At 48.2% G+C, this 22,889-nt stretch overlaps 1 protein-coding gene across 1 annotated transcript; it reads right to left on the bottom strand.

The window, feature by feature from the left end:
• Window positions 1-22,765, bottom strand: LOC119165310 (phosphatidylinositol 4-kinase alpha-like). Its single transcript, XM_075871498.1, has 14 exons — window positions 22,347-22,765; window positions 21,298-21,585; window positions 20,060-20,261; window positions 18,335-18,543; window positions 17,249-17,359; window positions 16,312-16,607; window positions 14,326-15,229; window positions 12,895-13,770; window positions 11,934-12,403; window positions 8,463-8,861; window positions 5,598-6,168; window positions 4,487-4,777; window positions 2,398-2,709; window positions 1-1,185 (listed from the first exon to the last, which is right to left on the bottom strand). Exons 1-14 carry the CDS (start codon window positions 22,596-22,598, stop codon window positions 739-741), a joined length of 5,628 nt encoding a protein of 1,875 aa, XP_075727613.1. The 5' UTR covers window positions 22,599-22,765; the 3' UTR covers window positions 1-738.
• Window positions 22,766-22,889: the final 124 nt, after the last annotated feature.

Genomic DNA, 22,889 nt, shown 5'->3' with positions numbered 1-22,889 from the left:
TGAGCGATGTAGCCTTCTTGGTTATTGAGTGGATGAAGCTTGCGAACTAGACCGTTGAACAGTAGACAGAGACTCGAGAGGGGCGTTGGTTATGGCAAATTCAACTTCTTTATTCGATAATGATTACCCAAATAAAAGGTACAGCGAGTATTTTCGTGATAACGCTTGGCATTCAAAAAAATACTATAAAACGGCGCTTCAATTGCACTTATATAAATAAAAATTTAAAAGGAGGCTGTGGTGGCTATCTATATAGTACTTATATTCAAATCTATGAAAACGAAAATAGGCGAATTTACACTACGCACGTGGCGTAACTCGTTAATCAAACTACAACCGCAATTTTCGGCTTCGTCCCCAAGTGCCACTGCCAACTAACCCCACTTTACAAGCCAGCCAGAAAAGCTCCACGAGTGTACGCCCATGTCGACGCCAGTGTCCTACAGCTATATTCGACCACAAAGCTCGCGCCGAATTCGTCAAACTTCCTTGGATAAAGCTTTGGGGTTTTTGTACCACCAGCTGGCCTTTCATGGAACTGCGTCGTGTGGCTCTCAGTCAAAAGAACCCGGTGCCTTATGCTCTGGTTAACTCTGGGCACATAACGATGGTTGTCAGTGTACATTTACAAGGTGCTCACAATTATCTTGCATCCCGTAGCACGGATTGTACACGTAGTACGTTTCTTGCATCACTCCGGTGTGTGACGCAACATCCCTCCTGGTACTGGGGAGGACCTCAGTACGGGATCTGGTTCTGGTAGTACTGGATCATGTCGTACGTCCTGGTCCTAATGCTTAGGTACGAGTCGTTGATGATCTTGATCATGAAGGCCGCCGCCTCACGCTCTGTGGCCGTGGGCGCGAACCGCAGCCGCAGCAGGCGCACCGTCTGTCCTCGGAAGCAGGGCAGACCGGTGTCCAGCATCAGAGATACCAGGGTGACCACGTCCTCGCGAAACGGTCTCACGGCCAGGAAGCAGCGCACGCACAGCTCAGTGTACCACTTGAACGGCTCGGCCTCCTGCTTGCCCCCCATTATCATGACCATCTCCTCGGTGAGCTTTATGTCCGGCTCGAAGCCGATGTTGCCGCCGGGCGAGCTCTCGAAGAGGAAGCCGAAGTCGATGTGAATGATGTGGCCGTCTTCGTCCAGTAGCAGGTTACCGTTGTGACGATCTTTAACCTGATAGTAAAAAAAGCTAAGTAAAAGCTTTCGACAAAGGTGGTCAACATAAGCAGACTTATCAATGCCTACATAAGGCTACTTTACTTTATCAATGTCGTTAAACTGCTTGTATATCGCCTTTCCCATGTTTCCCGCTTAGCCGGATCAGCTTAATCGGAAAAAAATGAGTGGCCGTTGCCCAGCATCGGGCGTAGTTTGGCAGCGATATTGCAGAACAACGGACAGGTGGGCTGGTTGGTTTTGGTTCATAATTATTGTTAACTGAAGCAGCGCTGGAAAACAAATGCCCAATGCGTAGCCAATCAGAACACTGATAACAAATGGCTGATTTCTCTGTTCCGCTATTTCACGTCCCTCTTTTTGCAGTCATCTTGGCGTGGCTATCTTCACAGATGTGATTTTTCGACTGATAGAGGCTTCACAGAATAACATTCCCAGTAAAGAATTCGTATGCATTATATAGCTTGCGTTCTTCTCATATCCAGTCTTTGTTTTTCAGTTGCACTTATAGTACTTCTGTTTCATATTGCCTGTTGGCTACAATGGGCTGTGTCTAAAAGAAAACAAGCTCCTCAATCAATTTTCCTTTTTTATTCTCTATCACATTATCTGCCGCACGGAAATATCCATACTCTAAACACCTATTATTCGAAATTTGATTACGTGCAAGGTAAAGGATACTGCGTAGCGCTTATGTGGACTTTTGATTTTGGGTGCCCCACGATTCTGTTTAGAGTGCGTTGCCTTCGTGGCTCATTTTTCATCGGTACAACGGCTGCACTAGCTAAATAATTCAATACCCACTTGACATTATTTCTCTACTAATACCCACTGGTAGGCACTGGTAAGGTCGCCGGCAGGAAGACGGTGTTTTTTTTCTTTAGAACAATTCAGGATTAAAGAGTTTGCGGGTACCTGCCATGGTGATTCAAGAGTTATGGCGTTCGACTGCTGACCCGTGAGTGGCGGGATTGAATCTCGGCCGCCACTGCATTTTCCGTGGAGACGAATTTGCTTGACACCGGTGTGCTTAGGTTAAGGTGCTGATTGAAAACCCATGGGTGTCGAAACTTCTGGAGTTGTTCACTATGGCGTCTCTCGATCACATGGATTTGTGATGTTAAACCTCATATATTATAAGTTTTCGGGAATACGGGCCGTAGGCGTTAGCTCGTACACAAATGAAGCGGTCCAAGTTAAAGGACTGACCTGCAGGAGGAACATGGCGACGCTGTAGGCGGCCATGCTCTTGACGAAGTTGCTTCGCGCCTCCTGGAAGGTGCGCGTGGATTCGTCGCCGTACTTCTGCAGGAAGTACTCGTACATACCGATGTCGGTCTGTCGGCCCAGCTGGTCCCGTGACGTGGTGTCCGGCACGCACTCGATGACGCCGCAGCCGGGCGAGGTGGCCACCACGCGGTACGGGAAGAGGTACACCTCGATTCCGGCGATGCTGAAGACGTTCTTGAAGAGCGCGATGACCTGGAGCGCCAACATGTCCTGTCGCACGTCGTCGCCGACCTGAGGAAATGGTAGAGGAGGAGGCGAAAAATTGAGAAGCCCTTCCCATATAGGGAAAATGGGGGCAAGTGAAGCTGGCCGCGCAATTTCCTGACATATCTTTCTTTCTCTCTTGCTTTTCTCTCTCTCTCTCTCTCTTTTTCTTATTTCTTTCTATTTCTTCCTCTCTCTTCATTTCTCTTTTTTCTCTTTCCCTATTTTTTTTCTTTTTCTCTTCCTCTTTCTACTTTTTCTCTTTCTTTCCTTCTTTCTCTTTTTCTTGCATCGTGCAACCCTTCCTTCTAACACTTTCCTTCCTACATGCCGCGATTCGAACCTTCATCCACATGCTTCGCAGTGCAACACTTCAGTTTCTGCTCGCAACAACGACGGTCACGCATTCATACCCTGCAACAATGAAATCTCCCACCGCTAAACGACATGTCACCCCGACGAAATATGAGATTGGGACAGAAACTGTTGATTGCCGACAAGCCCACGACTCAAAAGTTACCGTCCAATTGCTGCGAAAAGGCACATACAAATGCTTATGCAGCAAAAGCGCCGCTTCGAAGGTCTCATTTATGTCAAATGTTCGGCGCCGGACTTTTCGCGTATTTCAACGGTGCCACCGATATCTGTCACTGAGTACATGCTTGGTTTGAAAAAGAACTTCAACAGGAAACTAATAGTTGGTGGCGTCTTCAATTGCAGGAAGCGAGGGCAGACCAACAGATCGGCTGAGAAGGAAAAAAAAAAGACTGCTTTCACATTCAAGGGGTCTTAGGCGAATGCACAAGATATTCTGTGACTTTTAAATGCGAAGCATTTTTTCACGTACTCTCGGCCCTTTGAGTGTCTATCGACCCATCTGTTGCTGCCTACGCCTGGGTGCTCTCGTGATCACCACCTTCACTTGGGGTGAACCAAAATTAGTGTGGGAAGATAAGATGGTTTGACGAATACAACTCACTGATCATTACATCAATAAGGTCGCGATCCCGTCGCGTACGTCGTCAAATCTTTTGCACTAGACAGTGTCACATACCCGTGCGCGGGTATGTGCCACTGGTATGCGGGTTATGTCCCACAGGTGATTCACACTATCTACCCAGGAACGTCGAGAACACACATCGGTAATTTTAATGCATTAGCGTTAAGAAAAAGCTCACATCGTCAGCGTTGACCCGATGAATGCAAGGGATAAATGTCAGAGTACAATAAGGAATAGAACCCAAGTATTCTGCATGGCAATTAAGTATTCTACCCCATAGTTATGCGTGGTCTCGGAACTACTTCTCAAATAGATGCAAATGTTCGTGAAACCTAAATTCTAGTTGGAGTGCTGGCTATCCATTTTTACATTACACATATGTACTCCTATACTACAGCCGTAACGTCTGGTTACGTCAATTGTAGTTAGGTGCCATCCGCTGAAGTTGAGTTCTGTAGCAGTGCCAAAGGCCACCATCCTCAGCAGCACCCACTCTTCATGTCAGCTTACCATGCCTGGTGTTACTATATACTATCCATCTTGCTGCTTGAATCGTCACGCAACTGTAAACAACTGCTATATAAAAAATATGCGGCTGTTTAACGTATGTCTGCGCGTGCACTTGTACATATCTTTAGTGTCATTTCGTGCCAATTTGCTTAATAAAATGCAACACGGTCACTCGCTGCCTTCACCGCACATGCTTTGCATAACATAGATTCCCAAAGTACATGGGATCTGCCGAATTTTCTTTTCTTATGTGTATAAGACTGTAGAGTGCGTTGAACTGCTATCTGCACAGACCTTGAAGATGGCGGCTTGCCAGTGCTCTCTGCGCAGGTCCGCGGCGCTGAAGTAGCCAGAGTCGCGCAGGTCCTTGTAACCAGCGGTGGCGATCTCCTGCACCTTCTCGATGCCCACGCTGCGCACCTTGAACTTCGCGCGAAAGGGCGCCTTGGCGGCGCTCTGCATGGGCGCCCCGGACGCGTAGTCAATGTCCACAATGATCGCTTCGGGGCTGGAAGGCAGGTAGGACCCTTGCTCCACCTTGATCTTGGACAGCTCGCAGAGGCAAGCCCGCTTGCGTTCCGGACCCTGGTGAGGACAGGAAGAGACGGCTTCAGAACGTAGCATCAAACAAAACGCTGGTAAGTGAGTTGGGTCACGTGGCTTGTAGTAAAGGTTGGTGTTAGCAAGTGCGCATAGTTCACTCTGACTGACACGCGAAAACTTAGGTCCTAATGACGCACGCACTTCGTTTACAGCATCTGTGGTTAGTGTCATATTGACGTGATTTTGACTTCAACAGCTACGTCGGGGCCAAGATTTTTTTAAGTGGCTGAACGTGGTCGCACTGTCATGCCTGGAGTATTTCGTGTCCATGAACCTGAGGGTCCTGTTTTGAATGTTTTCTTAGTAATTGTGGTTATGTAATTTCTTCCAGCGCATGCAGTTGACTAAAGCCTGGTCTTCAAGGTAGGTTTTCATTGTTGGTTCGTACGTTTTCACACCACCTAGTAATCTCGATTATCTGTGTATGAACAGTATAGTCTCCATGATTCTCCGTGAGTTCTGATACTTCATAGTGCTCAGTACTCATCCCAATCATAGACATGCCCATGTGGGAGCAGCCCCCCCCCCCTCCTCTAATACCTCGTCTTTTCACAGCACCCTGACCCTAGGGGCCAGCAGTAAGTCCTAAAGAGCGGCTTGGAGCTGCAGCGCAGCTGTACCCGTCCTAACGTGGACCTCTGCGCATGCCTGTGATCCCAGAAGCTGGCGAGTTTTCACCGCTTATTCGTAACAGAACAACGGGGGCTGGATAGCTGTGTAAACTGTTAGTGTCGTTATTCACGGCAAATCTATACACAGGTGGCAGCTAGCAGCTATGTCTTGCCGTAACTCAATCAATCACCTTGGGAAAGTGCCTCAGCACTCCAGATATGGCGGTGATCTTGGTGAAGAAGTCGAACTCTGACTCGTAGAACAGCTTCTCCTTGCCCGTCAGGTTGTTGACCATGGTGTCGATCATGGAGTTGAACACCTCGAATAGGTCAGCGTCCTTCTCCTGTCCGTCCTCGTCGCGGAACATGTTGGTGCGCATGTTCCAGATGAACTGGTGCGTCAACAGCTGGCTGATGTTCGCCGACGTGATGATGAAGTTGCGGATGTAGCCCATGTTGTCGTAGCGCACGGCTTGCGCCAGCTGCGGGATGTAGAACATGAGCACGTCCGGTGGGCAAGCCGAAAGGACCCGGATGGCGTACTGCGCCGTGATCGGGTGTGGCGAGTAGAGACGCGAGAAGAAGGCGAGAACTTTGACGGGTGACACGGGCGCCCAGGCTTGCAGGTAGGACAGATCTGGATTGTCCTCGAGCACGAAGTCGGGCGTGATCATGTACTGTAGAGCCTCGGGTATGTGGCACACCAGGTCCGGGTTCGCCTGCACTAATCTGGTCACTTCGCCACGAAGAGCGTCGGATGATCTGTAATATAGGAAAGATGAATGGTTTCTTGCCGCGCAGAACGGCTAAAGACTGGATATATTTAACAAAGCAGGAATCATCTAACATACAGGCGCGTGTAAAAAACGTGCCGAATAGCGTATACAATGACACTGGCAAATCTAGCTATGCGCCGAATGGTTTGGAAACTCTTTACGGTTTGTCTGGGTGTCTGAGAGCAGCTAATACGCTCGCTTTTAAATTGATACCAAGACATGGTATCACCGCCGGAAGCGCTGAAGAATTAGATAAACAGTGCTACGTAATCAGGAAATTTGAGGAAATTACTTGAAATAACATTAGAACGGCTAGCGAAAAAGAAGCAAGTGGAGCTAATTATCTCTCAGCTCTTTTTATGTTCACAGTAGGAGGGAATCTTGCTGTGAACTTACAAATGATAATGGTGGCGGAAATAACATCGAAGACGTACTAGCTACCACGTCCATTCCTCCGCTATACGTCGGATCGCTGGCGTCATAGCGACTGGGACAATTAACGTGATGTGCAGGCTGTTTTTCGATAAGTTTTTACGCAACAGCGTTATAGAGCTGATTTCGCGTAAATTCCGATGTCGGTGTCATTGGTTGTGAGCGGGAAGTGATCTTACGGATGAGCGAAAAATCGAGAACGAGGTAATAGAGCGGGGATCAAAACCGGGTCATTTGGGCCCGAATGAAAATCGAGCCCTAGTTGTTTGTATGGCAAACAGGTGTTCTATCAGAGCCACGTGCCTGTTGGAATGTACAGAGGAAATAACTTCCTCTTGCTCGTAACTGGCGTGAATGCACACACAAAATAAAGCACACTGAAATGCAATTACTACTTCACCCCTGGAGACGTTGGCGGAAAATTTAAAACAAAGTTTTGACGTCGATTTTCTTTTCTAATAATAAATTTACTTCATTGTTCTTTAAAGCAGCACGGACACAATTTTGCGGCACCTCAAAGGGGGATTTTTTGTTTTTATTTCCAAAGCTCTCTATACACCGAATGCCGGACAACTCGTATAACCTTATTAGTTTGATTTTAACGTTTTTATCACCAAGCCCCTGCAAGCCAGCCACACCGCAATGCACATGATCACGACGAGTCAATACGACGAGTCTTTCTTCTTTTTATGTGATTCTTAAAGGAAAAATAAGAGAAAAGTGAACCCCGTAACTGTCTGCATCAGAGTGTGACACCTCAACAGTAGCTCACAAGGGATAGGGGTAAGGAGGTATTAAAAGAATAGGATTAAAATGCATATATAGAGAGAGGAAGGAGAGAGCGAGGCGCAGACACAGCGAGCGACGGAAGTAGAGAGGAGATAGGAAAGATGTAAACGGTCGCAGGAGTCCGAGGACGGGGCACCACTCAGCGAGAGCTCATGTCGGCGGCAGGAGATGGCGTAGGGGGAGCCCAGTCGGCCATAGCTGCGCTGTCGTCGGAGCTATGGCCGGCACTGGTCGGCACGAAATCGAGCGAGCGAGTGCCGATTACTCTGCGTGCCATTGCGTCCTATATGGAACCCAAATCACAGGAATGGCTTTCTGAGTCGCATGATGACAATTCATTCTGCTTTGTTCATGTAAACCACGTGGGACTGGCAGCAAATGACAGAGCTGCGAGTAGTTGCTGGTATGTCGCGAGTGGCCGTTTTTTCATGACACGAGACATCTTTTGACATGTCACAGTGAAACCACCACCTCCTCATCGAAACAAAGGTTGTTTTTTCTAAGGTACAGCGGCCAACTTTAAACAGAGCCTCAGTCTATCACGTTACGTCAAATAAAGACTAAGGCATACTCTTCTGTGCTTAAACTCTCTAAATATATGGACGGTATACAGCCAGGCTGCCCTCGCTGTGATAATCCACGTTTCACTTTGCAACACATGCTGTGGCTATGTCCTGCCTTGCATGAGATCCCCGGGTCTCTCTCAACGGAGAAGGACTGGTGATCTCTTTTCACAAGCAACGAGAAGGAAGACCAGCTACGGGCTATCCAGAGAGCCCATGACATGGCTGAGGAAATTCATCTCCCCATCCCGTCATGGGTGTGGCCCACCGATGTCGCCCCCTAAGGGGGGATAGAGCGTCGTCTCCTTATTAATGTTATTCGCCTGGCTGTATTAGAAATATGTTCCACGCATTCCCAAGCATTGGCACACTCATTAAAGTGTTTTCGACACCCGTAATTTCATTTAGAGCAACGAGCCAAAACAGACGTTTGAAAATCGTTTCAGTATACTTCTTTTTAACTAGCATTCACCCATAGTTGCTTGCCACACGTTACCGAAAGCGGCTGGGCAGGTAGACGGCCAGCAACGGTGAGAGGTTCCAGGCGCACTGGACCATGTCGACCCAACCCCTCTCGGTGATGTGCTGGCTCCTCCAAGCGCTGATGATCTCCTCACCGGGCACAGCCCTGTCCGGCAGCGAGAGCGGGTTGTACCACGTGATCAGGAACTCGATCTCTACCGACAGAAGCGCCAGGATGAGCGACCGCTTGCGCAGGTACTCCTTGGCGTACGCCGAGTCCGAAACGAGTGGCGTCTCGCGCATCTCCCGCGACGTCGTCGTGGTCGTGGTCGTGCCTCGGGTCGAGCTCGACGAGCTTTCGGTCGACGGCCGGCTGTAGCCCTGCTGCTGCCAGCCGGCGGGCGTCGTGGGGAACGAGTCAGCCTGCGTGTAGCTGATTGGAGGAGATGGCAGAGCCTGCTTGTTAAAAGGGCCATGACATGGTCATCCAACAATTTGGGGTCCTTAGCAAAATGTAGAAGTGCATGGTCTGTTATATCTATAAATACATGGGAAATGTACTGCAAAATATTACAAGCTAAAAGACTGGGCGAGCAAACACAGTCACAGGAAAGAGGTCAATACAACACAAACTCATATTAACAACAGCGAAGGCGCACAGCGGCGAAAAAGAAAGAAAACGCGAAAACTTATCTTCACATGCTCAGACAAAAGGTCATATCTATCAACTCGGAACATGTGGGCGACAACCCACACGTGCCGGCTTACTATGGGTATCACCCCTTGTTCGAGTATCAATGTTTGAGCGTCGTTCTTTTCTCGCAGGTACGTGTAAGAAGACCTAGTTTTTACCATGAACTCGTACTAATTAGCTTAGCTCTCCCTATTTGAGTAAAATGATACTTCAGCGCGAAATGGCCCCTTGAAGTCACCGGCTACTGAAACCGCCTGCAGACACCATTTTGCCATGGTGCGTGTGACGTTATGTGCTACGTGAAACGATGCCGCTGTCTTATACGAAAATTTTAGTGACTGCGAACCGTTCAGAAAGGTTGTCAAGCAGGATAAAGCTCAAGTAGCTCGATTGCTTACGCAACTGACCACGAAATAAAATTATTTGCCGTAGTTAGCACGCTGGCACGGCAAGCCGCTTGTTACATCAGGTTTCGCATGTGCGCCAGTGCTGCCCGACTTTCAAACCACTCGCGTGTCTTTAACACTACCCAATTACAAATCAAGTTCCTGACTAAATGCGCGAGAATTCCGCGAGCCCATTTCTGAAGCCACAATGATTAACCGGTACAACAAACATTAGGATCGAAAATGTAGTGTCGTAGTCACCCTAAACATATGGCTAATTATGTCTCCAAGCTGTACCCTTTGAATCTGTTTGGAGTATACTTGAAAGACGTGCCGCATGGTTACAAACGAGAAAATAAAGGTGAAGGAACCGAAATAACGCCAATTCAAAATTCATTTTATTTTTAGGATTACCCGACCCTAAATGCTTCTGAAGAATGCGCAGACCTGAAACACTCACCGCATGTGTACAAAAAAAGCAAAACTGAACCCTCTTTTTAGGAATCAGTTTAACACAAAATGAAACGTGTCTTCACCGAAGTAGTTGAGTGATTATTTTGCATTGTTTCGCCACAAGGGCGAAGAAATGAATGCTACAGCAACGTATTGCTATTTCATGGGAAGAACGGCAAGGAGCTTGAAACTTAGTGCACACCTCATGGAGAAAGCACGCATTAAATGAGCATACACTGGACGAGTAAGGACAAACTGCCTCAGCTTAACAATTAAAGCACGTTGCTCAAACAGAAGGAAGAGGCATGAAACTAATGCACAAGTATGTACCGGACAAGCGCGAACAACTGTTACAATTCTTACTTCATCGTATGTGAGCTGCGTGTTCCTCTCGCATACGCGGCTGCGGCAGCGAGCGAAGTGACCTTCGGGCTCGCATGAATCACGAGTAGTCTGATCTGATAAGCGCGCGAGTAGGAGAGACCATGCCCAGTGGAGGCACGCGCTCAAAAAAAAAACGCAAGAGAAGTCCAACGTGAGCCCGTTGCGCCATCTTGCTATTTATTACGAAAACACGATGAAGTTTAGGAGCGCTGGGATCTGCCGACGGTATATGGTGTATGTAAGTCGCTTGCCGTTAGCAATCTTGACAGCGTACGCTCCGTGGTTTAGTCCATGGCTTGGGTGGCGCGTTTCAAAATGAGAGGTCGCTGCTGAACGCCCCATTACGGAACTTTTCAGTATCATTTTTGTTCGCAAATTCTTAGTGTATGTTTTAGTATGTCGTATCTGTGACGGAAATACGTCAGCGGAGCCATGCTGTACCCCGGCATAAAACACTTTTCGAGTTAAAAATCAGGCAGGGCAATAAATGCAGGTCACAATTGGGGCGCCTTGTTTTTCAAGCAGTCATGCAGACACAGTCCCACATAGCGAATTCTTACGTTTTCCCAAGACTCTCAGTACTACCAGCACTCGCTTTTAGAAGAACGACCCGCCACGTTGGTCTAGTGGCTAAGGCGCCCGGCTGCCCGACCGCGGCGGCCCCATTTTCTTTGGAGGCGAAAATAGTTGAGGCCCATTTGCTTAAATTTAGGTGCATGTTAAATAACCCCAGCTGGTCCGAATTTCCGGAGCCCTCGGCAACAGCGTCTCTTTTAACCATATGGCGGTATTGGGACGCTAAACTCGAGCAAATAATTAACTTTGACAAGAGAGGTCTCCATTCCTGTAGCTAATCGGGAAAAAAATACTGTAACGCCGTTTTCTATTTATCCATGAAACTGCGAGCCATATTTGTTCTGTTTCTACTCTTATCACCTAGGCAGCATGTGCTATCGGTGCTTCAAAATCTTCGGATTCATGTTTTGAATCATTGGGCGTTTTTTCTTGTATGGTTGGTTAACGTTCACCGTAATGCGTCTTTATAATTTAATGAACCAGCGTATTTAACAATATGCACCTTTTAAACAGTTGAACGAGTATCAAGAAATGTCAACATAAAATCTCAAAAGGTTACACTCTTTCTACAATCATATGCATTTGCGGCACACAGCTCCATTCTTAGTCAAAACAGCCTTATAATAAGGACGTAAGGCTACTTTAAAGATGTCGTATCTAATTAGTAAGGTCACATTCAGAAATTATCATGTAAAATGCAAAATTAAAACATAAACGTATATACTGTGCTTTTAAAACAGCACCATGTATGTACGATATGAAATACTCCACGTTTATGTGATCAACCTCACCTGTTACGCACGTACAATATGTTTCTTTTTAATACTGTTTGATCGAACCGTAAGTGCTGCTTCGTACTGTAATGCATCAGCTTGTTTTACGTGCCCGCTGCGAAGCTGCCATGCGTATCAGATGGTCAGGTTTCCCCAAGCAAGCAAATGCAATTTTTGTTGCTGATCATCCAGGCAATTCAATAGCAAATAAATTCCGTTCAATTAATATCCTCACATACCCGCTCTCCGTCGCCGAGCTTCCCACCGACGACCCTTGGCTGCGATTGGCCAGCTGGTTGCCCACAATGTCCTTGCCAAAACTGGTGCGGCGCAGGAACTTCTTGTCGTTGTGCATCGCCATCCAGAACTTGACCATCATGAGTATGCTCTCGCGTAGCTTGCCTCCGCGCTCGGTCGGGAACGACTGCGGCCCGCAGAAGTAGTCCAGGCATGCGGAGTAGATGCGCTCCCTGAGGATGCTGCGGATCATCTGGCTACTCAGCGCGTCGGCGTCGCTCTGCAGTAGCGACACGGCACTGCTCAGCAGGTTGAACCTCGTTCCTACCACCGATATGTGACGGCAGCTGAATTTCTCGTCCCCGATGGTGGGCGAGAAGGACCGGTAAAAGAGGTTGGTGAATATTTCAATCTCCGCCTGACTGCTGAACTTGGCCGACTCGATCTTCTCAACGATGAAGTTGACCCACACCTGCACCGAATGAATATATCTCGTTAGCAAATGGACTCATTGATGACTACTATTGTTGATGAAAAAATGGAAAAGGGCGTAGCCCATCGGAATATTCGCCGACCAGTGACCACTGCCCTCAACGGGTGTTTTCACTACCACTCGCTCAGTCAAGCGATACAGCATTGCGGTTAGTCAAGAAAATATCACATACCTGGACAATGCCATCACCTCCCTCTGAAAGCAAAAAAGCACTCTTTAAAGAAAACGTCGTAAGCGCTTGACTGCTTCGTCCTGTTCATGTATGGACGCTTAATAGTGCTCTTGTTTTACATTAAACAATACCGAAAATTCGTTCTACTAATGATGCTTTGCGTTGACTGTTTCGTCCTGGTCGTGTATGAACGCTTAATAGCGCTCATGTTTTACATTTAACAATCCCAAAAATTAGTTCTACTAATGGTGTTGTGCGTTCTATCCCAGGCCAAAGTGAAAAACAATATGACCCAAACCTCGTGCGGCGCGATGTAAGGAGACTTCGGTCGCAAGTCGCTCTTCTCGCCAACGGCACACGGGTCCGTCTGCACGGGGTCCTTCGAGAAGAGGCCCAGCTCACGTTCGACCGTGGCCAGCCACGCGTTGGACATCTCGTGCAGGAAGCGAAGCTCCTGGTCGGGCTTGGCCGCCAGGAACCACTGCCAGCAGTAAATGGCGTTGCGTGTCGGCTCCTCGGAGAAGTACTCGACGGGCGACCAGCACAGAGCCCGCAGCAGCCTCCGGTCCAGACCTTTCATGCTGACCAATAGGGCGCATATGCGGAATATACATCGCTTGTGGAGCTTCTTGTTCGACGTCTTCCAACTGGTGTGCAGCTGGTTGAGCAGCTTGGCCGCGAGCTCCTTTCGCGTGTATTCCGTGTTCTTGGAGCTCATGAGCAGGCCCGCCACTTCTCCCGAATACCGGCAGCGTATCTCCATGGAGCAGACAAACTCGGAGTAGTCCTTCTTGACGCAAGCCGGCCACCGCTCTAGCAGGGAAGTGGACTGGGGTGAGGAACTCGCGTTCAGGCCTGCGAAAAGCATGATGCTTTCAATGGCCAGGCCCACGCCGGTATGCTGGGTCAGCGCTTCAACCAGTTCCGAGTTGGTGACCATGTACTCTTGGAGGTGGGAGCGCGTAGCTATGGGTGCCCATTTGACAGCCTCCTGAACGATACCCTGGCAGTGGGCGGCCAGATCCCGAACAATGGTTTCCCGTCTGTCCATGGTGTCAGTTAGTGTGATTGAGTACGGGGTGAAGGGGACGATCACCTCCTGGCCGGTCTCATTGGGGTCCAGCTCCAGGGAGTAGGCCAGTGCCTGCAAGATGTCCAGCATGGCCCAGAGGACCTGCCCGAGTAACGGCATGGTTGAAGAAACGCGTAATAACAGGGCGCTGCTGCACATATTCTAGCCTGTGAAGCCAGTGACATAAGATTAACAACAACCATTTAGTTACCATATTTCTCAAGACGATGTCAGCTTGCCACCACTGTTTCGACGCGGGCTATTCTTCAGTCTCATTGCTGACAGAGAGCAGTGAAACTCGTTTTGTTGTCAAAAGACGTCTAACATGAGCCAACGAACTTGCCCAGTGAATGGTATAGATGACAACAGCAAATAGATAAGCGAAACCAAACATGGTTGCAGCTTCGAAGCATTGAGGTAATGACGATATGGTGCTCCCATCGGGCTAAAAAATTACATGCTCGACCAAGACCATTCATCGCCACGGCATTTGTTTATGAATTTTAAGTTCTCCAATAACCTTTGGCAAGCACCGCACAGTATGCTATGAGTGCCTGTCCTGCATGAAGTTGCCAACTATCTCGTAGCCTGACACACAGTGCCGCACTAATCGTTTTTCTTGTCTAAACAGTCCAACTAATGCCTTGCACATCTCACCTTGCGACTCCACAACAAATGCGGGAAGCGATCGATAAAATTCGAAATGAACTTGTCGGCCACGCGCCGTATCTGCTTTTCGGGGTCGACGAACTTCACGAGGAGGAACACAAACGCCTCCTCCAGCTCGGCCTCACGATCCTCGTGCTTGGGCTTGTCCTGCATCACATCGAGGAACATCTCGAAGACCTTGTCGGCAACGGCCGACATGCAAATGAACATGCCACCTTTGTCCTTCTGGATGAGCGGGAACTCGAGGTACTGCATAATGGTCTGGTACGGCGTCTTAGTGGTCACAGAGTTCTGAACCCGAAGGGCCTCCAAATCGTTAACGGAAAGAAGGTAGGTGGCCTGCTGGTAGTTCATCTTGTACAGTATTGTGCTTATCTCGGTACCTCCCTTGAGTTCCTTCAGAAGCTGGAACTTGACGTCGTTCAGGTCGACGATGGCCGCGGTCTCGTGGCGAATGGGGTTGTTGAACTGCAGGATGGGCCTTAGGTGTTCCTTGCACACCAGGATGGGGGACTTGAGGGCGATGTCGGCGGTGCCGTAGTACCAGTCGATGGGCCACACGCCGGACAGCACGGTGAAGCCCATGAGCGAGGCGTACAGCCAGAAGTCCCAGAACAGCTTGTGCATCCGCGGCTTGGCACCCACGACGGGGTCCATACGCTGCACTAGTGCAGAGATGACAGGTATGAGAACACCCATGTTTGCGGCGCAGCCAGAGTCCTTGAAGGCCAGCTGGTTCTCGCAGTAACGACAACCGTCGAGGCCAATCTGCACGAATAGCTCGAGAAGGGTGCCGAGCATCTCGAGCTGCTCGTCCGAGCCTTCGATGCCCGAGGCCACCTTGATAAGGACCTTGATGACGGGCAAGGCTACATGCTTGTAGCCGGGAAACCTGAATACAATGTAGTAAGTGATGCTCCAATTGCTTGCTTCGAGATTAAATTTAAGGCAAACATTGGGGTGAGACTGAGCCTACAAATTAGTGATCTCTAAGCCTAAATCATTGCTTTCCACTAAAACCTTAACTTTCTAATTGAGAAAATGACTTAAGCTTCAGACACAATTGTGTGTGAAAGTCATGTACCGCCTTTCATTCTACTTTTGGCGTTTATAAAATCTGAACAGTTGTACAGGAATACCAACGCATTGGGAAATAAATTTTATTTAGAGAATGTGTTCTCAGGCTAGAGGTGACATTTCAACGAGCGCTTTTAGCCCGCGGTCGAACAAGGAACGCCTTGCGTTGTAGACCAAATCCTGACGCTTAGACAGGGAAAGACTAAATTTTGGCTAGTGCACTTGCCAGGACAGACGTTATGTAGCAATAAACGAGCATTTTTGTTCACCATCAACAGTCCTGTTACGTACGGTTAGTTATAATTGATGCCTCACAACAAAAGGTATATACGCTGCATTTCGAGCTCACTTAAATCAAGTTTTGGCCAGCCCTACCACTTCACAAAAAGTTGACCAACGTAAGGCGATGTAGTTTTAGTACAAACGAAACGCTTTAAAATTAGCTCTCGAAACATATTCGGTATTTGAAAGGAACACTTAAGAATGAAGTGAAAAGAACAGGATGGCAACATTGGCGCTATAGTCTTCAGGTGTAGTTAGTGGATAAAGACGCTGCAAAATGTACATTTTATGTTTCCGTTCTATGCATGGTTAACGCTCTCCGTGCAATTGAGACGACACGTGTAAAATACTTTACTGATCTCTAAGAGTTTGTCACTGAGCATCTGCAAGCCAGCCTGACTACAATGGACATTGGACTACCGCACAAACCTCATTGCGCATAACCGCATGAACAACTGCTTCACTTGCCACCATTATTGCGAAGCTCTCTCGTTGTTTTCTTTTTTTCGTTAAAATTTTGTCTAAGTTGCCCCTGTTCTACTCAGTCCATGCTACCGCATTTCTTATCTTTCTTATATCCTAGTCGTTTAAACAACATCCAATACGCAAACTCACTTGATGTCGGCGTCCGCAATCTTTGCCTGCACGGAGTTGGATACAAGCGTAACCATGGTGAGCATCTTCAAGATCTCGTCCCTGACAGTCCGGTCCACCTTAGCGACCAGCATGCGGCCCATCTGATCCACAATGAGTGTGTCCAGCGTCGAAGGCGGTTTGCAGAAGCGCTGCTGGAAGAACTGCAGCACCGACTTTTCCGTCTTTGGCGTGCCCTTCAGCAGCACCGCCATCTTGCCCAACGCCATGACCGTGTTGATGGCGATCAGGGCTCCTTCTCCGCCGCTTATTTCGGCCTGCACGAAGCATACGACGAGACCAACACGATATGCCTTCAGCTTAACGAGGTATACCCCACATAGTCACAATCGCGCAGCTGTATTTACATCAAGGCGAAAAGCGAGAGACCAGTGTATTTTGAATTAGAGAACGCCGGTTGGTTATAAACTTCTGGAGACATTGTCCCTTTATGCTTGCTTCGTCCTCGTGCCTGTACTACGACGTTCCGAATAATCGCATCATAGTTTTTGGACATGAAACTCCAGCATTATTATTATATAATGGTAGTATAGTGGTGGTGGTAGTAGTGGTAGTAGTAATACCAGTAGTAGTATTGTTATTAGTACTGTAGCGTCATCATCATCGTCATTTTTCTAATCACCGCGCCGCGCCTCTCGTGCAGCTCACGCGAGAGCTCGAGGCGCGAGCTGAAGAGAACGAGCTTCTGGCCTGGCGGTACAGACGTGGCAGCCGCCGCCGCTCCGCTTCAGCAAATCGCCCTGGATAATAAAGTGGCGAGAGAACGACTCGACCACGTTGGCCGCCGTCCCGTCTTCCTCTCTCGCTATAGTACTATTAGCAGTATAGGGATAACCTACTGAAAGGCACGTTGCCGCCGTAGCTGCTTTACAAGTAATGGACTCTTCATGGCACGTACCTGGAAGAGTCGATTTGAGGCAGAGGCCAAGTACGCTTGCACAATCTCGGGATCGCGCTCAATGCCCACTCGAAGCACTCCACACAGGCACTCGATGCCGGCATCGCGTACCTGCAATTTTTTTTAATGTGATAGCGTAAAAGTTCTTGTTTCGCAGGAAGTGCGCGGTGTCGGTGTCAACGGTGGCATCTTTTGTTGCGAGCGGAAACACAGCGGTGGCCATGACGGAAATTCGAGATATATGCGAACACAGATAACAGGCAGACATTGTTTGAATTTTGGTTTTCCTAGCGGCCCGGTTTAGGTCTCCACCAAAAACCAAGGCAAGCGCGTGCGCGCGCGGGTGTGTGTGTGTGTGTGTGTGTGTGTGTGTGTGTGTGTGTGTGTGTGTGTGTGTGTGTGTGTGTGTGTGTGTGTGTGTGTGTGTGTGTGCGTGCGTGCGTGCGTGCTGCGTGCGTCATCTCATAAAATCGAAGCTTAGGGGGTCTATATGAACTAATGTTCAAATTAATTTTTCCGTGTTTAAATAGAAGGGCCAAAACGACAAGGATGTGGAGAGAAAATATTCGAGATAAACCTGTTCTACCCTCTTAGCCCACTCCAAGATAGTGTCATGAGTATCTGGCTGCGGGAGACGCAAGGCAGTTTCTTTGCTCCTCGCTAGAAATTACGTGCTTCAGGAAAAAAGGGCAGCGCGCGCGCTCAGAGCACGTTCACACTAAATCGTTTAAGCCTGCTGTGTAAGAAGCGTTGGATTCACAGGAAGGAATGGAGTAACTGGAAAGATCATTGTGGAGGAGAAGCTAATGGCAAGGAAAGGTTCTAGTTTGCAGTTGTCGCCACAAACATTATATTCTCGCGCACTTGAAGCATGCTGCGCAATCTACCAGACGGAGGTGCTAGAAGAAACAGACGCAAGGCGAGGCACGGAAGGCAAATAGGACAACACGAGTGTTGTCCTCTTTGCCTTCCGTGCCTCGCCTTTCGTCTGTTTCTTCTAGCACCTTCGTGCTCGCGCTGCAGCCCTTATTACCATGAATTCAAACCAACTAGCCCAAATAGCCATTCTTCTTCTACCAGACGGACCTGTCTGAGTGCTGCCTGACAGATGGACCTGACGCCAGCGTTGTCGCCGCTGACGAGCTCTTCCATGCACTGGTAAAGCTTGAGCAGGACGGGCGCCGGAGCACCGAGGAAATCGCGCGCCGCCAGCACGCAGCCGTCCACGATCAGTGGGAACATCTCGGCCAGCGTCCTGATTCCATCCAGGCAGCTGATGAGTATGGGGAGGTGACCTGCACGGAAATCAGGAAGTTCACCACGCTATCCCGTCTTAGCGCTGCAACTCCTTAGGGTGTGATCGTTCCCTCGTAACAGTATGTTGTAGTAGGAGCCACTTCTAGTTAGTTGTAATATTTGCTCACTAGTGGGCGTTGTATATGTCCTTGGAAATAATATCACTAGATGGCGTTTATGGTTTATGTGTAGTTGACGACTAAAGAGAATAGATGGTACTGCTAAATAAGAAATTCACAGCATATTCACGGAGTGAATGATGATGAGTGGAGCGAAGCGTCCATCCGTCCGTCTGTCCCACAGACCAACAGACAGACGGATGGACGGACGTATGGACAGACCAACAGGTAGACAGACGAATGGACGGACAGATGCTTCGCCCCGCTCATCATCTTTCACTCTGTGGATACGCTGGGATTTTTTTTTACTTGAAGGGACACTCATATGACTTCTGAAGAAGGACAAGGAGCATAGATAGAGCCAGTCCCGCATGTTCCTTGTCTGTCGTTGTGTTCTTCGGATGTCATGAATGAACCAACAGTCCATGCAAACGTTTCGCCGAAACAACGAATTGGCTTGGATTGATAAATTGTACTCTCATAAATTTCTACCTACATTGAAATCCGTGAAGTCATGCGCAGAGATTCCTGCAAGAAATTTAAAAATTGACATCGATCTTGATTGAATCGTTTACTGCTGGTGAGGTTAATGGATGCTAACGACTTTAGAGTTGCCAGAGCAGAATTTGTCAATCTAAACAGATTCGTTGTTTCAATACAGTTTCCTTTTAAGGTGAATTTTTTAGCTTCAGTTTCAGTTTTTATTCATTCAAAATAGAAGCTCGCAGTTAAAAGTATGCAGACGAGGGCCCCAAAGTCGGGTGACTGCAGCAGTGGTAGGGTAAATTCCCCAAAAATATCGTATTTGCAATTTGGAAACCTAAAAATCTACTGTACTCTACTCTGAGGAACAAGCCTTTTAAAGCCTGATGTCGAGCGGCCGCTCCAAGTTCTTTAAATGCAGCTCCAAAGTGCGCCGCGTGCCCACTGGTGTAAGCCGTAAGTGCTCATAAAACTGTTATGATAAAACTTTGCACGCATGAGCCACATGAGCTACAAGTTGGAAACAATCTCAACTAACAAAAAATTGTTGATTTCTTAAACAGCAATACACAAACTCTGTGGCTTTGTGAATGCAGCTATTTTATTTACAGTAACTACCTAAAGAACGTCCTAGTTTCTTTTAGTTGACATTTAAGCTACGGACATCATTACATTCATTTCGGTGGTTGCGGAGAAAAGGTACATTGAATTACTTATCCCACTTTAAAATTTGAGAGTGGGCCATAGGAAGGATAGGCAACGTAGGCATCAAAAAGGGTGTCTGTGATACTCAGGGGCGTTTCGACATGTGAAATATGTGAATGCATGCAGCGGCTTCTAAAATATCACGTTAAAACTAACATATACCGCGTACCCTATATTTCAATAAAGCATTTCTATGGGAATGGCGTACCCAGTGCAAGCTTGAGACCATGGGCCGCTTGCAGCTTCTCGGCGAGCTTTCCGCACAGCAGGTCGGCGCCGTTCTCGTCTACCTCGGCCCAAACGAGGATCTCCACGCAAGTGGCCACCGTCTGAACGCTCGCGCGGAACCGGTGCACGCACGCGTATCCGTGCTCCTTCTGTTCCTGCTCGCTCGCATCGTACGCCTTCACCTGTCACCCACGAGAACAGCACGAGACACATCACAATGGAGTCACATTCTTTGTCACAAAAGACGACTGTGCCTGTTGGCGAATTCCGTAAGCGTGAGAGGACGGATCGGTGTTGCCATCTGGCGGAGCCGAGATGAACCAGGTAAACACCGAACCGTAATCGCAGAAACGTAGAAGTGTTACCATTCTCCGCTGGGGCAAAGTTTCAGTAGCGTCCTAATGCCGAATAACCGTTGCCTTTTTAGACTTCTTCAAGCACATTTAGCGAAAACAAACAAACGTGTGGCTGCCCGAAGCGTCACGAGACGTCGATACTGTCATTAGAGTAACCCGGCCATTTAGCTCTCAGTGCTGCTTAGATTGGATAAATTAACCTCTTTCTATAAGTGGTTCTTAAAAGAGAGAAAAAAAAGATAAAAGTGAGACCCGTAACTGTCCGCATCACAGTATGACATCTCAACAGTGGCTCACGAGGGATTGGGAGAATTAAAGGGATAGGGATAGGGATATGGGCAGGGACAGACAGACCCACATACTGAAATAAGGAGAAGATAGGAAAGATAGACACGGTTGAGAGAGTCCGACGACGGGGCACCACTCAGCGAGAGCTCTCGTTGGTGTCAGGAGACTGCACTGTCGTCGGAGATCACGGGGGGCACAACCAGTCGGCACGAAATCCAGCGAGCGAGTGCCTAACCTCTTTTTTGTATAAACCGAAATACCGTGTCGCAAGCCTTCTGAAAGAGCAAACGAGTATTCCAGCCACTTCCATGAACCCACAACTATACTGAAAGCGATGTCTTCTGAATACTCATTCATAATGCATAGGCGTGCACAGGGTTCTCTGTTGAGTGAGGGTGTGGGGGAGGAGAGCCGCAAAGTTTTTTTCAGATTGCCTCCACCCCCCTTAGATGAGTACAAAGCAAAATGTTCTCAATGGATGTTAAAATGACAGTGAAGCAATGACTGTCTTTTTTTTACTAAACTAACAAATATCTCTCAGCCCATCTCTGCGTAAAGTTCGAGCGCCCTTCACCTGTATGTCCTTCTGACCGGCAAGAAAGAGATGCTTGGCGAGCTTCTGGATGTCCTTCGCGAGACTGCAGAAGAGCGGCGAATTCATCTTCCACTCGTCCTTTTCGGCGAGGGTGTACGAGCAGAGTAGCTCATAGAGCAGGTTTATCCACACCATCTTGAGCATCTCCCCGAACGAGCGATACGGATTGATGGCGAGCTGTCCAGTGTCGTGCGCGCTGACGGCGCACTGGTCCAGGTAGTCGATCATCTCGTCCGACAGGATGCGGTCGGCGTACGCAAGGATAAGCTGCAAGTCCAAGCAATATATAGTTGAACTTCGATAGAGTCAAAACTTTCTATAACGAAACTCTCGATGTAATGAAGTCTTCATCTTTCTTCCTAATTTCATGTTCATAAAATAGCGTGTATTGGCCGGAACATAAGCATATCTGTTCGTGATTTCAATATATATTATATCGTTGTGGCACCTGGCGAAGCAGATCTAAACCAGTAAAACTAGTAATAGTAGTAGCAGTACAGTAGCAGCCATATTTGTACTAGTCCTATACTGATAATGATAATGGTGATAGTGGTATTCATCGTCACGCACGTCACGTGACCAGGAAAGGAGTCAATGAAGAAGTGCATAAAACAAGATGATGATACTTCTTGAAATAACGAGTGCGAGCGTTCTTGAAATGTGTAAAAGCCCATGTTTCAAATCGAGTGGTGGTTTTATAACACCACGTAGTCTCGCTGGCCACTCACATACAACAGCACGCTTACAGTATTACTCGTCAACGGTCTACAGGACTGTCAACGACAAAAATTTATTTGCCGAATGTAAGCTAACGTTCTGCGTGTATGTCTACGGTTACTGTATTTTTGACTGCGCTTGAAAAATGGACACTGTGAAGTACACATAAAAACCACTGAAGAAAGTTCAAATGAGGCGTGGTTTTGGGCATGCTTCAGTGTGTCTTCGCTTTTGTAGCACACCCACAAGAACAGTATGCTATTTGAACTGGCCAAAGCAACTAGTACTTTTGAAGCGTATGATTAACCCACCTGTATCTTGTTACCCGAGAACAGAGTGTGGTTTCTGGCAGCGACTTCGGGTCGTTCCGCGACGACTCGGATCTGGCTAAAGGACGAGCCGAACGTCCGGAAGAGGAACGTGGACGCCTGGAACGGAATCGGCGTCGTAATGTTCTCGTACGGCAGCAAGCCCTCGCGGCGCTCCCGAGCAGCGCCGCGGCACGCCTTCGCCATCCAGTAGTCGACCATGGCACGGCGCGACACCATGTTTGGGTTGTACATCTCGGCTCGCCGCTTCTTCTTGGCGTAGCTCTCGATTCCCAGCTCGTCCTCGACGAAGTTCACCTTCTCTGGCGGCGGGAAGATCCGGCAGATAATGAACGGCAGCTCGACGCTGGCGCGGCCCAGAGCGCGGCACGTGCCGAATATCAGCGGAACCACTGTTTGGCCGACCTGAACCGAGAGAGGACAGGGCAACTTCAGATCTCTTCGTACACGTTAAGATAGGTATAGGTCACACACTTCAGTGTTGAAATAATGGTGACTGCGAGTACTTATAGTGCAAAACTAACA

The sequence above is a fragment of the Rhipicephalus microplus genome, chromosome 8 (genome assembly GCF_043290135.1).
Source record: "Rhipicephalus microplus isolate Deutch F79 chromosome 8, USDA_Rmic, whole genome shotgun sequence".
In the NCBI taxonomy this organism is placed as follows: domain Eukaryota; kingdom Metazoa; phylum Arthropoda; class Arachnida; order Ixodida; family Ixodidae; genus Rhipicephalus; species Rhipicephalus microplus.
Note: the sequence above shows the minus strand (reverse complement) of the source record. Positions and strands in the feature narration are given on the sequence as shown.

Excerpts from the sequence above, each read along its gene's own strand:
- LOC119165310 (XM_075871498.1), bottom strand. The coding sequence starts at position 22,598 with ATGTACAACCCAAACATGGTGTCGCGCCGTGCCATGGTCGACTACTGG. Across the intron at positions 17,360-18,334 it reads GTCAGGCAGCACTCAGACAG|GTACGCGATGCCGGCATCGA; the intron begins GTCCGTCTGGTA and ends AAAAAATTGCAG. Across the intron at positions 12,404-12,894 it reads CTTACATCGCGCCGCACGAG|GTGTGGGTCAACTTCATCGT; the intron begins GTTTGGGTCATA and ends CATTCGGTGCAG.